We start from the raw sequence: 14,198 nt of genomic DNA, 5'->3' as shown, positions 1-14,198 counted from the left end.
CAAATATTTTTTTTGCTCCTATCAAAATATAACTATACAAGACATTTCTTAAAAAGAGAATACAGAATATGAGATGAATGTCGACAATAAAATATTCAACAAAAGATAATAATAAATTCGCATAAAATAAATATTATGAATTAATAAATCATAATTAAAATAATCATAACTTAAAAATACTAAATCATGCTAAAATAAATAAGTATTACTCATGCATGCATATTTCAATACACTCTATTCAGCGTTATTCATTTGTTAAATTAGTACTCATAAGCATAGGAATTAAGGATGGTGATTGCTGGTGTGAGGACAAGCAAGCAAAATCAGCATAAATTGCAGACTAGAATAACCTTAGGCTACGTGTGATGATGAAACACCCATATCTATATTAAAAAATCCACAGGGGGGCCAACCTATAATAGTATAAAATGTATTATTAAATCATATTCCAAAGGAACAGTGACATATTCTATTATTTATTCTTCAAGTTTCTGTCAATACATTTTCTATGTGATATGTGATCAATTTTCTTGATTTGACTTTGCATCTGTGTGGTATATAGTGCATAGAGATGGTTGTCATCTCTCCATCAGAAAAAAGAAATGGATGTTCTTTATACCATTTTCATCTCCATAGCTATTCTCTTGTTCATTTGTGTGACTCCTATATTAGTTTTAACAGTAAGGATCTATGCTGGCAAGTCAATCAGAAACCCCAAATATGCACCAGTGGAAGGGAATGTGTTCCATCAGCTCTTATACTTCAACATAATCTATGATTATCAAACAGAATTGGCTAAAAAGACCCCTACTTTCCGGCTTCTGGCGCCGGAGCAGAGTGAAATATATACCACTGATTCAAGAAATATTGAGCACATTCTCAAGACAAACTTTAGTAAGTACTCTAAAGGAAAGCGAAATCAAGAGGTTATAATGGATTTGTTTGGTGAAGGGATTTTCGCGGTGGATGGTGAGAAATGGAAGCAGCAGAGGAAACTTGCAAGTTTTGAGTTCTCAGCTAGAGTATTGAGAGACTTTAGCTGCAAAGTTTTCAGAAAAGGAGCAGCCAAAATGGTCAGCAAGGTTTCTGAGTTCTCTCTTGCCAACCAAGTTTTTGATATGCAAGTAAGTCATTGAAGAACTTTATGAATTTCCAGGTTATATCATTAGCCAATTTTTATCACTAAAATATGTCAGCATACTCGTAGGAACTGCTAATGAGATGCTCCCTGGAATCAATATTCAAAGTTGGGTTTGGAGTTGATCTGAACTGCCTGGACGGATCAAGTGGAGATGATAACGAATTCATCAAGGCCTTTGATGATTCAAATGCAATGTCATATTGGCGTTATGTCGATCCATTCTGGAAGCTTAAGAGATACTTCAACATCGGATCTGAATTTCTTCTGAAAAAGAACATCAAGTTCATCCAAGAATTCGTTGATAAATTGATTAGAACAAGGCGCAAACAGCTAGAAATGAAACAAGATTCTGTAAGTCTTAGTTATTAAAATGTTTGGAAAGCTAGAAATGAAGCATTTCCATCTTCTAAAGCTATTTTAGAATCTTGTCTAACATGATTATTAACGTTCTTTCTGTTCTGCAAGATGGATAAGGAGGACATACTCTCAAGGTTTCTAGTAGAGAGCAAGAAGGATCCAGAGAAAATGACTGATCGGTATCTCAGAGATATTATACTGAATTTTATGCTTGCTGGCAAAGATAGTACTGCTAATACTCTTTCATGGTTTTTCTATGTGCTTTGCAAGAACCCCTTGATCCAAATAAAGATTGTTGAGGAAATAAGAGAAGTTATTGGTAATAACATTAATGATAATGGAAGTGTGGATGATTTTGTAGCAAGTATCACAGAAGAAGTCCTCGATAAAATGCATTATCTTCATGCAACATTAACAGAGACCTTGAGGCTATACCCTGCTGTCCCAGTGGTACTACTTCTGTCCATAAAACTGCAATATATGCAAAACCAAATAATCTATGTACTACTTCTGTCCATAGAACTGCAATATATGCAAAACCAAATAAATCTATCATTTCTGCTCTTTTGTATCTATCTGTGACTATATCTCATATGCAACATGTCATTTGTTGATATGCAGGATGGCAGGTGTGCGGATGCAGATGATGTTCTTCCTGATGGATTTCACATCAAGAAAGGGGATGGGGTTTATTATATGTCCTACGCAATGGGGAGAATGCCTTACGTTTGGGGGAATGATGCTGAGGATTTCCGACCTGAAAGATGGTTGAAAGATGGGATTTTCCAGCCAGAATCACCATTCAAATTCATAGCATTTCATGTAAGAGTATGTTTTAATTATTCATACTTAATGTCTCCCGAAATGATATATAGTTGTTATGTACAGTTCGTGTTAGAGTGGGTTAGAGTCCCACATTGGTTGGGGAATGGACACATGGTCTGTTTATATGGACTTGGGAAATCCTCACCTTATGGGCTAGCTAGGTTTAGCAGAGAGCTGATCAAGGATCTCACCAAGGGCTGTTGGGACTTATGTAAGTCTGTAACCGTGAAGATAGTAATTTACTTTGGTCTAAAGAATCTATATATTCTTTTGGCCTGTATTGAATACCATCTGCAATTGGGATTAGAATACCACAAGGGATACTGCTACATCTTCCATGACACAGGGGCTTCATCATATTATCATTTCTGTAACTCATTGGTTTATTAAATTTACAGGCTGGTCCAAGATTGTGTCTAGGCAAAGATTTTGCTTATCGACAAATGAAGATATTATCAATGGCTCTTCTCCATTTCTTCAGGTTCAAATTATCCAATGACACGAAAGAAGTAACTTACAGAACCATGTTTACCCTCCACATCAAAGAAGGGCTTCAGGTTCGTGCAGTTCCAAGAAGAGGATTAATAGAAGCATGAAATACAGAAAGCCACTTTCAGATTTCAATGTATAACATGTTATCTTTAAAGCTTATCTACAGATATAATGATTGTCCATTCCACCATGTGAACTATAAGTTCAACTAGTCACAACCTTGTGTCAAGGAAGTGGATGATAATGTTTCATCATGTTATTGATTTCGTCTTAAAAATAAAGAATGACTTCATATTAGCGAGATGTTGCACTCAGAATTTCATATTTGTAACCTGCCTTTTTTTTTTTTTTGGTGAACTTGAATAACAAACTAAAGAGTAAGAAATGAAATCATAACAAACTACCAAATCCAGTTTGATGCTTTTTTTACTTTGTTACTGAAACATATAACACACATTGAGTCAAGTCAAGAACTTTTGATATTATTGAGACAAAAAAAATTTATCAACTAGATCAGATTATGCCCTATAAAGATTTTCATGAGGCTGATTTTGAGCCTCCATCCAAGAACGAATATCTAGGATGGACAAACAAGGCATAGAATAATTGAAGCACAGAAGCTGCCTAACTCACAGGGAACTAATATCAGCTTCAGACTTTCACTCAAGAATTTTTTCAGAGGAAAAAGAGAGGGAGAGAAAGAGTTAGCCTAAAACTTTAACAATAAAACAAAGAATTGAGTAAGTATCTGATACATAGAAAATTGAAATTGAATATATATGTGCTCCTTATATGCAGTTCGCGATCAATCAATCAACTATGCCTCAATTTCTAAATGTTACCTTGAGAAAAGTCTACAACAGAAACATTTTTGTAATGACTATGCATGATTCTTGATTAGTTTATGTATACTCTTGTTACACAGGTTAATTATAGTAATCGATAAAGCATAGAGATACAGGGGCATGCCAATTGGTGATATGAGGACAAGCAAGCCAAAACAGGAGAAGCAGTTGCAGGCGAGATAAACCTTACGGTATACGTGATAAGGACATGTTCTTTTCTTTATTCTGTAACTTTCTTTCAATTCATTTTCTATGATGTGACTAGGATTAATATTTCCCAGTCCAATACTGCAAGATTCCAAATTAACAGTTCACTCCAAGAACACAGTTTGATAAATCTGCCAAGAATAAAAATTTGGTGAATCTTCTCGGGCATATGCTCTTAGTATCTACAGAATTTTGAGTACTATAAGGCTGAGTTTTAAATAGATGGTTGTCACCTCTCCACACTAGAAAAAAAATGGATGTCCTCTATACCATCTTCACCTGTATAGGAACTCTCTGTGTCATTTCTTTCACTTCCTTCTTAGTTTTAATACTAAGGATCTATGCTGGCAAGTCAATCAGAAACCCCAAATCTGCACCAGTGATAGGAACTGTGTTTCACCAACTCTTCTACTTCAAAAGACTTTATGATTATCAAACAGAAGTCGCCAAGAAACTTCCTACCTCCCGATTTCTAGCTCCGGACGAGAGTATAATATGCACCACTGACTCAAGAAATGTTGAGCACATTCTTAAGACAAAGTTTGGCAAGTATTCTAAAGGCAAGCGTAATGAAGAGATAATAATGGATTTGTTTGGAAAAGGGATTTTTGCTGTGGATGGTGAGAAATGGAAGCAGCAGAGAAAGCTTGCAAGTCTGGAGTTCTCAGCTAGGGTCTTGAGAGACTTTAGTTGCACTGTTTTCAGAAAAAGAGCAGACAAATTGGTCAGAAAAGTTTTTCAGTTCCATATCTCCAACCAAGTTTTTGATATTCAAGTGAGTCATTGAACAATTTTTTTTAGCACTTCCCCTCAAATTTAGCAGTCTCTAAACAAATTAATACTATCAGTATTGTTTCAACAGTCAGTTATATCACAAAACTTTATATGCACCATACTTGTAGGAACTGCTAATGAGATGTTCCCTGGATTCAATATTCAAAGTTGGCTTTGGAGTTGATCTGAACTTCCTGGATGGATCAGGAGAAGATGATGACAGTTTCATCAAGGCCTTTGATGATTCTAATGAATTGATATATTGGCGTTACGTTGATCCCTTTTGGAAGCTTAAGAGATACTTCAATATCGGCTCTGAAGCTCTCCTGAAAAAGAACATCAAATTCATCCATGAATTTGTTGATGAACTGATTCGATCAAGGCGCAAACAGCTAGAAGTGAAACAAGATTCTGTAAGTCTTAATTTCATATTATTAATGTGTTACGAATGCCAGACCTTTACATTACATCCTTAAAAGTACAGAATCTTTTTAACTCTATCATTGTAATGAATCTTTTGTCTGTTCTGCAAGATTGATAAGGAGGATATACTGTCAAGGTTTCTGGAAGAGAGCAAAAAGGATCCAGAGAAAATGACTGATCAGTATCTCAGAGACATAATACTGAATTTTATGCTTGCTGGCAAAGACAGTACTGCTAATACTCTTTCATGGTTCTTTTACATGCTTTGCAAGAACCCCTTAATACAAGAAAAGGTTGTTGAGGAAATAACGGAAGTTATTGGTAATAACGTGAAGGATAAGGAACATTTGGAAGATTTTGTAGCAAGTATTACAGAAGAAGCCCTTGAGAAAATGCATTATCTTCATGCAGCATTGACAGAAACCTTGAGGCTATATCCTGCAGTCCCAGTGGTATAAATTTTGTCCAAAAAACTGCATTTTTTCCAAAATTAAAACCAAATTACTCTTTTCATTTCTACTGTCTTCGTTTGACACATGCAATATGTTATTTGTCAATATTCAGGATGGCAGATGTGCAGATGCAGATGATATCCTTCCTGATGGATTTCACATCAGAAAGGGAGATGAAGTCAATTATGTGTCCTATGCAATGGGGAGAATGCCTTATATTTGGGGGAATGATGCTGAAGATTTCCGACCTGAAAGATGGTTGAAAGATGGGATTTTCCAGCCAGAGTCACCATTCAAATTCATAGCATTTCATGTATGTATTAAGCCTCCATACTTGGTGACTCCTAAATTGGTAGTTATTGTTGAGGCTCTACATTTTTTGGGAAGCAATATTGCAAAAAATAAGAGATCATTCTCAAAGATGCTAAGTTTAGTAGAGACCTAAAAGAAGTTAAGCTGTTGCACAAACATAACCCTTGAGAAATTACCTTTTGGCAAATGTTCCACTCGAGCCTAACGTTTACTTGACCAATTACACACAAAATATCAGACTATCATCTAATGGTTGTGGTAACTTACAATATTTTAAACTTCGGTCTAACATTTTCTCATAAGATAGTCAGTTTGCTCAAAAAGTATATTTAGATCATGATCTAAAAGGTCCATAAATTCAAAGAGAAATTAAAAAGAGAAGATGATTTACTAAACATCTGTCTCAAAGAAGGGACAACCGGCGAAAAATTTTTATCTTTATCTTTTCTCTAACTTCTTTGCTTTCTTGATTCACAGGCTGGTCCACGAATATGTCTAGGCAAAGATTTTGCTTACAAGCAAATGAAGATTTTAGCAATGGCTCTTCTTCATTTCTTCAGGTTCAAGTTATCCGATGAGACGAAAGTAGTAACCTACAGAACCATGTTTACACTCCATATCAATGAAGGGCTTCCAGTTCATGCAGTTCCAAGAAGAGGATTAGTAGGAGGCTGAAATGCAGAAAGCACTGTGAATGTCATCTTTGAACCTAATATACAGAAGTCATGATTATCCAGTTTTGACATTTGAACTATTAGTTCAACTATCCACAAATTTGTGTCAAGAAAGTGGATTCTAGTACTATTTCATCAAGTTCTTGATTCCTTCTTAGAAGTACGAAATGGCATATTAGTGGGATGTTGCAATCCTGAATACCATATTCAAAATGTTTTTTTTTGGTGCACTTAAATAACTGAATAAAAAGTAGGACTTGAAATTATATAGCACTCTGTTGTCTAATTAAAAAAAAAAAAAACTTCCCCTTGTTAGTGGAACATATAGCACATTGGATCATAAAATTTGATTGACTAGATCAAATCATACCGTATAAAGCAGGACAGACAAACATGACACGAAATCATTTTGGCATGTTGTTTGAGACTTATCCTTTGTTAAAAGAACCATCAGCCTGATGAGCTCATGAGATTTGAAGGGGAAAGAAAGGGAAAAGACAAACAGGACGTAAGACTGAGACAGAAGAGCTTATCTAACTTGCCATGCACAGAATAGAACAAGATTGCTGTGCACAGAAAATAGAACAAGATTGATGATGCACAGAAAGTTGTAAAAACCATAAAATAATATTGATGATGAAGATGAAGATGAATTAAGTCAAAAGAACGTATTTTAGCGATACATTATAAGCCAAAAATATGCACTAGGACATAGCAGTGGTTTCGATGGATATTCTTCATAGCTCCATTATCTCCTTAACAGCCATCATTCTCTCACTTCTCTTTTGTGGATTCATATTTCATCTTCTGACCAAAAAAGTATATGGAAAAAAAAGATACCATCCAATTGGTGGCACAATTTTCAATCAGCTCATTAACTTCCACAGGTTACACCATTACATGACTGATCTTGCTTGCAAGTACAAGACTTACAGGTTAATCAGCCCTTTTAGGAATGAGATTTATACTTCTGACCCTGCTAACGTCGAGTACATTCTCAAAACAAACTTTGACAACTATGGCAAGGTAGGTCGTTTTCTTCAAATCCTAGATAACCCTTTTTATGTAGGAGCAGATTGATTCTTGAATGCCTTATTAGTAACTATTATTCAAAGTTTCTTATTTCATGTTGTGGACAGATATATACGATTGGGCTACTGTTACTGTTTGATAAAAGAGAATTTTATAAATCTGTATATTTTTGGTAAGTAGATGTTAAGTAGTGCTAAATCTTGGTTAAATTCCAAGTATTTGGAGTTGGAAAATTGGAAATTAGTGGCGTTCCATTCCAGTTGTATGGTCAAACTATCTAGTTGTAGTTTCTTTTCTCTTCTTCTTTTAAGGTCAGTTTAGACTGGGGGTTGGGATGAATTGGATCTTATTTCAAGTATCTAAATGAATCCCTGGATCTGTCTGAATTCCCAAATAAGTAGCAGCTGGCTATACGAATCTCCCAACTGGTGTGACAAAATGGTAGAATGATTTTCTGATTCCCACTTGAGTTTTTCAAAATCTGCAGGGTTGGTATAATTACAGCATTCTTAAGGACCTGTTTGGGGATGGGATTTTCACAGTTGATGGGGATAAGGGGTAGGGGCAGCGGAAGTTGTCGAGCCATGAGTTCTCCACGAGGGTCTTGAGGGATTTCAGCAGTGTGGTCTTTAGAAAAAATGTGGCAAAGCTAGCTCATGTATTGTCTAACGCTGCCAATTCCAACACAACAGTTGACATTCAAGTAAGTTCCATGTCTCGACTTCATTAAACAACCCTTTTATGTTTACACCAGACAAATGAGCCTAGTTTGTCAATGTAGGATCTATTCATGCAATCAACTCAAGATTCAATTTTCAGAGTTGCATGTGGAGTTGAGCTAGACAGCATGTGCGGTTCAAATGAAGAGAGCAAAAAATTTGGCGATGCATTTGACAATGCTAATGCAATGACAACCTGGAGATACGTCGATGTCTTCTGGAAGATTAAAAGAGCTCTCAATATCGGAGTAGAAGCAAAGTTAAGGGACAATATAAGAACTGTTGATGCATTTGTTTATAAGCTGATCCAGAGAAAAACTGAGCAGATGACTAAACCAGAAGCTGATTTATCTGTAGGTTTTTAACCAAACTAAGTCATTATATAAAATAATTTACCAAAGTAATACATTTTTCTAAAATTTTACAAAACTAGTATAAACGTATTTCACGGTAACGTTTTAGGGTATATTTTATTTTTAAAAAACTAACAGCATTAGGTTGATATACGTTATTATAAGTAACGTTTTACTTTTAAAACGTTATTTTCAGTAACGTTTTACTCCTAAAACGTTACTGTGAGTAACGTATTTCAATCTGACGCCATCAACTTTTAAAAAATAAAATATATCCTAAAACGTTACTGTGAAATACGTTTATACTAGTTTTGTAAAATTTTAAAAAAACATATTATTTTGGTGAATAGCTTTATATAATGGCTTAGTTTGGTTAAAACCTCGTTAATCGTCTTACAGCTACTTCTTTTTTACTTATGCAGATAGATGCTTAGATATTATGATATTTTTCCGGTTGCAGTGGAAGAAAGAAGACATTTTGTCAAGGTTTCTGCAAATATCTGGTACAAATCCAAAGTATTTGCGCGATATAATATTGAACTTCGTAATAGCAGGCAAAGATACAACAGCAACCACCCTTTCGTGGTTCATATATGTGCTATGCAAGTACCCTCATGTACAGGAGAAAGTAGCACAAGAGATCAAAGAATCAACAACCGAGAAAGAAAATGCAACAGATATAACAGATTTTGCTGCCAATGTAAGTGAAGATGCCCTTGAAAAGATGCAATATCTTCATGCAGCACTGACAGAGACTCTTAGGCTCTATCCTTCAATTCCAACGGTAATAAACAACAACTTTTATCATACATCAGCGGCTAAGTAGATGTATGTTTGATGTTGTTATTTTTGTTTTTCCCCTTACTGCAGGATCCAAAATTATGTTTTTCGGATGACACCTTTCCAGATGGATTCAGTGTGAACAAAGGAGATATGGTGTCTTACCTACCATATGCAATGGGAAGAATGAAATTTATATGGGGTGATGATGCAGAAGAATATAAACCAGAGAGATGGCTTGATCGCCATGGTTTCTTCAGGCATGAGAGCCCCTTCAAATTTACTGCTTTCCAGGTGAGTCAATCTTTTTTTTAGCTTTAATCATCATTTGTTAAAGTCTTGAACGCGAGTCAGTACTTATTTGCCTAGTGCCTATATACTGTCACATTAACCAATTAGCTAAGCACATTCTTTTGCTGATAAAACAGGCAGGGCCGAGGATCTGCTTGGGGAAGCAGTTTGCTTATAGGCAGATGAAAATATTCTCTGCTGTGTTGTTACATTACTTTGTTTTTAAGTTGAGTGATGACAAGAACACTGTCAACTATAGGACAATGATTAGTCTTCAGATCGACGGTGGACTCCATGTTGATGTCTTTCATAGATAGGGCCACTAGAAAGAGTATAAATTAAAATGTATATTAGTTATCAGTCCAACTCTGCCTCAAAATGTAATTCCATGACATCAGTATCCAAAATAAGCCTTTCAAATAACATCAACCGGTGCGATTGAAATAAGGTTTGTAATCTAAGGAAGGTGTCATTGTTATTTAATTCATATCTTCCTTGTTTTACCTTCCTCCCCTGTGTTTTCACTCCATGTAAGTTTTACAGATCGAAGTTGCTTGAAACGTTAACTTATCTCATTGCAGTTTTACTGTTCATGAGTAATAACGGCCATCTGAAAATGTTCATTTAGAAGTAAAACTAACAGTATTTCTATTAAAAAACTGGTGAATGAAACTGTTTTTTTATTTTGAAAAATATTTCAAACTTGATTATTTTTTTAAAAAAATTTTTACTCCACCACCCTGTCAATTTTTCTTTCTTTTTTAAGACATTATTTTTGGAAATATATCAAATTCTAAGAAAAATCATTTTTTACGCCACACCCACCCCTATCTCTCCCTCCCCCACCCCATCCAAGCCATTCCTGTAAAAAACAGAAATTAAGAAAAAATTATTTTTGAGAAATATTTCCAATTTGATTTTTTTTTCATTTTTTATGCTAATCCCCCCTTACCCCCATTCCAGGGTCGGGTTCTAGATCTATTATTGGAGTTGATTTTCATTTCAAAAACTTTTTTTCTAAAGAATATTTTTTTAGTCTTAAACCAAAAATAAAAAATATTTCTCTGAAAAATATTTTTCATTCACCAACCCAAACATTAAAAGATATTTTTTTACCCAACCAAATATAAAAAAAATAAGTTAGAAATTCACTTATTTCCCGAAAAAACATTTCCTTCTGACCAAACACACCTTAAAATCATAGATTTTACGGTACATTAAAAAAACTCACAATAGATCACAAATGTACTATTTGCTGGGATCATGTCAGAGCTAGTTTAACACTACTTTTAGATACAAATTACAATCCCTACGTTTGCACAGCCCCTGCTAAATTTCTTCAAATAATAGCCAACGTGGGGTTGCTTCTTTCCAAAAGTAAGTTACTGGTAGGTGTATGCAAAAATAGAATCAAACAATGAAGTGAACAAAAAAAAATGATATTGTATTACTATTGGGTTAATTAACGATCAGATTATTGATTCAGTTTTTCTTTTTCAATATTGGGTGATTAGATAAATCGATAACACATTTACATTGTAATAGTTTCCTACTTTGCTCTACATAAATATTTACATATTAATATCAGTACGTTACTAGTTAATATCTTTGATCCTTAGCCTTTAATTCACATTATTATTTGTGTTGTTGTATAGTTTTTTTTTTTCATGTTAGTTACTATTGTTTCTATTTTTATGAGCATTATGTAAAGTTACATTATTACTCTGTAGCGCCAAATTATCGGAGAAATCATATATTTGTTTTATGAGAATTTTCTTATTATTAAATCGAAAACCTAGTCATTAAGAACTGAAAATCGATAATCAAATATTTTCGATCTAGTTATTGGTTTAGAATATTTAAAAATTAAAAATCGATAAACCAAACAAATAATACATAAAGCTAAATGGACTGATGCACACCCAAACCAAAGAAAATGAAAATATAAAATCCAACTTTTTACCTAACTAACTTTTATATTTCAAAGTCGTAATCAGACGGCCTCTATAAATAGAAGGACTGCCTCTAAACAATATTTAGTTCAAAAGTGTGTGTTTTAGGTATTATTATATAGTTTGAGAATATATCGATGGATTTAATATTGGCATCGAAAAAAGCAGATAAAATAATAATGGAAGTTGAAGGAGTTGGTGGATACTACGGTTGGTCAAGTAGCCAATTTCCTCTTCTTAGCCAGAAAAAACTTGCTGCTGGATTATTTCTTCTTCAGCCTCGGGCGTTTGTTCAACCTTACTATTCTGTTTCCTCAAAAATTGCTTATGTTTGTCATGGTACGTACGGTATATATGATCTTGGACAATCCTCTCCCGTTAATTATTACTATAACCTAACCATTTATATAATTGTCATAGGTGAATGCATTGTCGGACTGATATCATCGGAAGATTCAAAAGAAGAAGTTATAAAATTACAAAAAGGGGATACTCTACCTCTTACCATGAAAGAGGTGTCATGGTGGTACAATGATGGAGAGTCTAAACTCGAAATAATTTTCTTAGGAGAATATGATGATGAATACACCCCTGGAGAATACTCTGGTTTCTTCTTAACTGGATTCACCGGTATTTTAAATGGATTCTCTAATGAACTCACAGCTAAATCTTTTCACATGACCAAACCTGAAATCGAAAAACTTATAAAAGAACAGAGTAGTTCTAATATTATTATTAAAATAAAGGAAGACACAAAAATGCCAGAACCTTGTAACAAAAACGCGAAACACGAGTTGGTTTTCAACTTGTATAGCGCGGAGGAACATTGTACCGTTCAGGTAAAAAATGGTGGAATTTTATCCGCGGTAACTTGTAGGAATTTACCGTTGCTTAGAGACATTGGATTAAGCGCGAATCATGTAGTTTTGGAAGGTGGTGCTTTATTCGGTCCTATTTTTACAGCGGATTTGTCCGTTCCATTGAGTTATGTTACAGAAGGGAGTGGACGTGTTCAAATTGTGGGACCTTTACGTAAGGTTGTGTTGGATACTAAAGTGGAGGAAGGTGAATTGTTCTTTGTTCCTAAATTCTTTCCGTTTGTTGTGGAAGCTGATGAAGGAGGAATGGAGTTCTTCTCAGTCGTAACGTCGTCAAAGTAAGTAGTCCTATTATTTAACTATATATAACAATTTACGCGACATTGTTCGTTTAAAATATACATTTGCAGGCAAGTATATGGAGGATTATCAGGTGGGAAAAAGTCAATTTGGAAAGCAATATCTCCATCAGTTTTAGAGGCCTCTCTAAATGTGACTCCAAATTTGACGGAGTCTTTCAAGTCCAAGATTGCTAAGGGTGCAGTGATTGCCCCGCCCCACCTTCAACTATTTAAGTAACTGTTCCAGTTTGTTACTTGTTAGACAGTTGAAATGTATGCATATCTTTAAATTAATTAATAATATTACAATATGTAATAATTCTATGCTTGAAAATAAGATGGATGGGAAGCTTTTGTTTTAGCTTTTCCTGAATGTCTTCTTAATAAAAGGGAAATGAACTTGGTGCAGCTTCTTTGTCGTTTCATATTTACACATGTATATACAGTGGTGGTGCGCCATTGCTGAGCACGGGCCTAATATATGCTAATTTCATCTTTTACTCGTTCGTCATTATTGCCTCCAGTTTGATGAAGTTTGTGGTCCAAGGTTAAAGCGTTTGAATGTATAATTAAAATTCTAACAGTAATACAATATATAATTACTTGATAAAAACAGGAACTTTGTTGAAGTGTACAGTGACTATATATCTCATTCAAAAACTTAAGCTGACCATCTCATTCAATTTGTACGGCATAGACAGTATCTATATTGCACCAGAGGATTCTTACGAGGCATGTGACTTTTGCAAATAACTGTTTTATGATATGTTGGTCGACGGGACATGGTCTCCAAACATCAAAATGAACTAGCTCATAAGCTAATTATTCAACTCACTAAATAACTCTTGGATGTGATGACACATGCGATGGTGTTTTGCAAATTGACATGACTCACATTCCAATAAAGAAATATTTAACTGAGGAGAAAGTTTCTTCAATAGAGATAAAGAAAAATATCCCAATCAGGAATGTGCTTCAACTGAGACACGATACTGGAGTACGCAAATAGACCATGAACCAGTATACACATAACAGAGTCAAATGTTATCATGGCTTTTGAATAATACAATTCTTGGAAAGGAATTGGAAGCAGATAATGAGTGTAATGTTTTTCAAATCAACTCATTTTTTCTCAAAATTAAGAAAAATGACTTCCCTTTAAAAATTAAGGAAAACATTTTCCAAAACTCTCCCCCAACTTCAAATTACATTTTTTTTTTGGCCAAAACATCATTAAAAAATATTTTCATTTTCAAAATTTTATTTTTCATCCGATCCCTGACGCCTCACCCCACCTCACCCCACCAACCACCAGTCAAACCCCCCTCCCTCCCAAATAAATTTGAGTTCTTTTTTCAAAATATTTTTATTTTAAAACTCCTACCTCCCCCCTCCCACCACCTCCCCTAC

General features: G+C 34.6%; 3 protein-coding genes and 1 pseudogene across 6 annotated transcripts; all 4 read left to right on the top strand.

The window, feature by feature from the left end:
• The first annotated feature begins 458 nt into the window (after nucleotides 1–458).
• Nucleotides 459–3,851, top strand: LOC107008505 (cytochrome P450 704C1-like). 4 transcript variants are annotated; one of them, XM_015207571.2, is made up of 6 exons: nucleotides 603–1,124; nucleotides 1,208–1,492; nucleotides 1,607–1,948; nucleotides 2,120–2,320; nucleotides 2,722–2,880; nucleotides 3,741–3,851. In XM_015207571.2, exons 1-6 carry the CDS (start codon nucleotides 603–605, stop codon nucleotides 3,759–3,761), a joined length of 1,530 nt encoding a protein of 509 aa, XP_015063057.1. In that variant the 3' UTR covers nucleotides 3,762–3,851. The 4 variants fall into 4 exon arrangements, with proteins under 4 accessions (XP_027771764.1, XP_015063057.1, XP_015063056.1 ...); XM_015207570.2 differs by having other exon boundaries at nucleotides 2,722–2,948; XM_027915963.1 differs by lacking the exons at nucleotides 2,722–2,880; nucleotides 3,741–3,851 and adding an exon at nucleotides 2,387–2,715 and having other exon boundaries at nucleotides 459–1,124.
• Nucleotides 3,852–4,094: 243 nt separating this feature from the next.
• LOC107008506 (cytochrome P450 704C1-like) lies at nucleotides 4,095–6,719 on the top strand. The gene is made up of 5 exons (XM_015207572.2): nucleotides 4,095–4,642; nucleotides 4,770–5,054; nucleotides 5,175–5,516; nucleotides 5,629–5,829; nucleotides 6,306–6,719. The coding sequence occupies exons 1-5, from the start codon at nucleotides 4,121–4,123 to the stop codon at nucleotides 6,501–6,503; spliced, it is 1,548 nt and encodes a 515-aa protein (XP_015063058.1). The 5' UTR covers nucleotides 4,095–4,120; the 3' UTR covers nucleotides 6,504–6,719.
• Nucleotides 6,720–7,201: 482 nt separating this feature from the next.
• Nucleotides 7,202–9,994, top strand: LOC107031212 (annotated as a pseudogene).
• A 1,736-nt stretch (nucleotides 9,995–11,730) lies between these two features.
• On the top strand, nucleotides 11,731–13,196 carry LOC107028782 (13S globulin seed storage protein 2-like). The gene is made up of 3 exons (XM_015229979.2): nucleotides 11,731–11,968; nucleotides 12,050–12,785; nucleotides 12,858–13,196. The coding sequence occupies exons 1-3, from the start codon at nucleotides 11,767–11,769 to the stop codon at nucleotides 13,024–13,026; spliced, it is 1,107 nt and encodes a 368-aa protein (XP_015085465.1). The 5' UTR covers nucleotides 11,731–11,766; the 3' UTR covers nucleotides 13,027–13,196.
• The last annotated feature ends 1,002 nt before the right edge of the window (nucleotides 13,197–14,198 follow it).

This window comes from Solanum pennellii, chromosome 1 (genome assembly GCF_001406875.1).
Source record: "Solanum pennellii chromosome 1, SPENNV200".
In the NCBI taxonomy this organism is placed as follows: domain Eukaryota; kingdom Viridiplantae; phylum Streptophyta; class Magnoliopsida; order Solanales; family Solanaceae; genus Solanum; species Solanum pennellii.
This window is presented reverse-complemented; position numbering and strand designations above follow the sequence as displayed.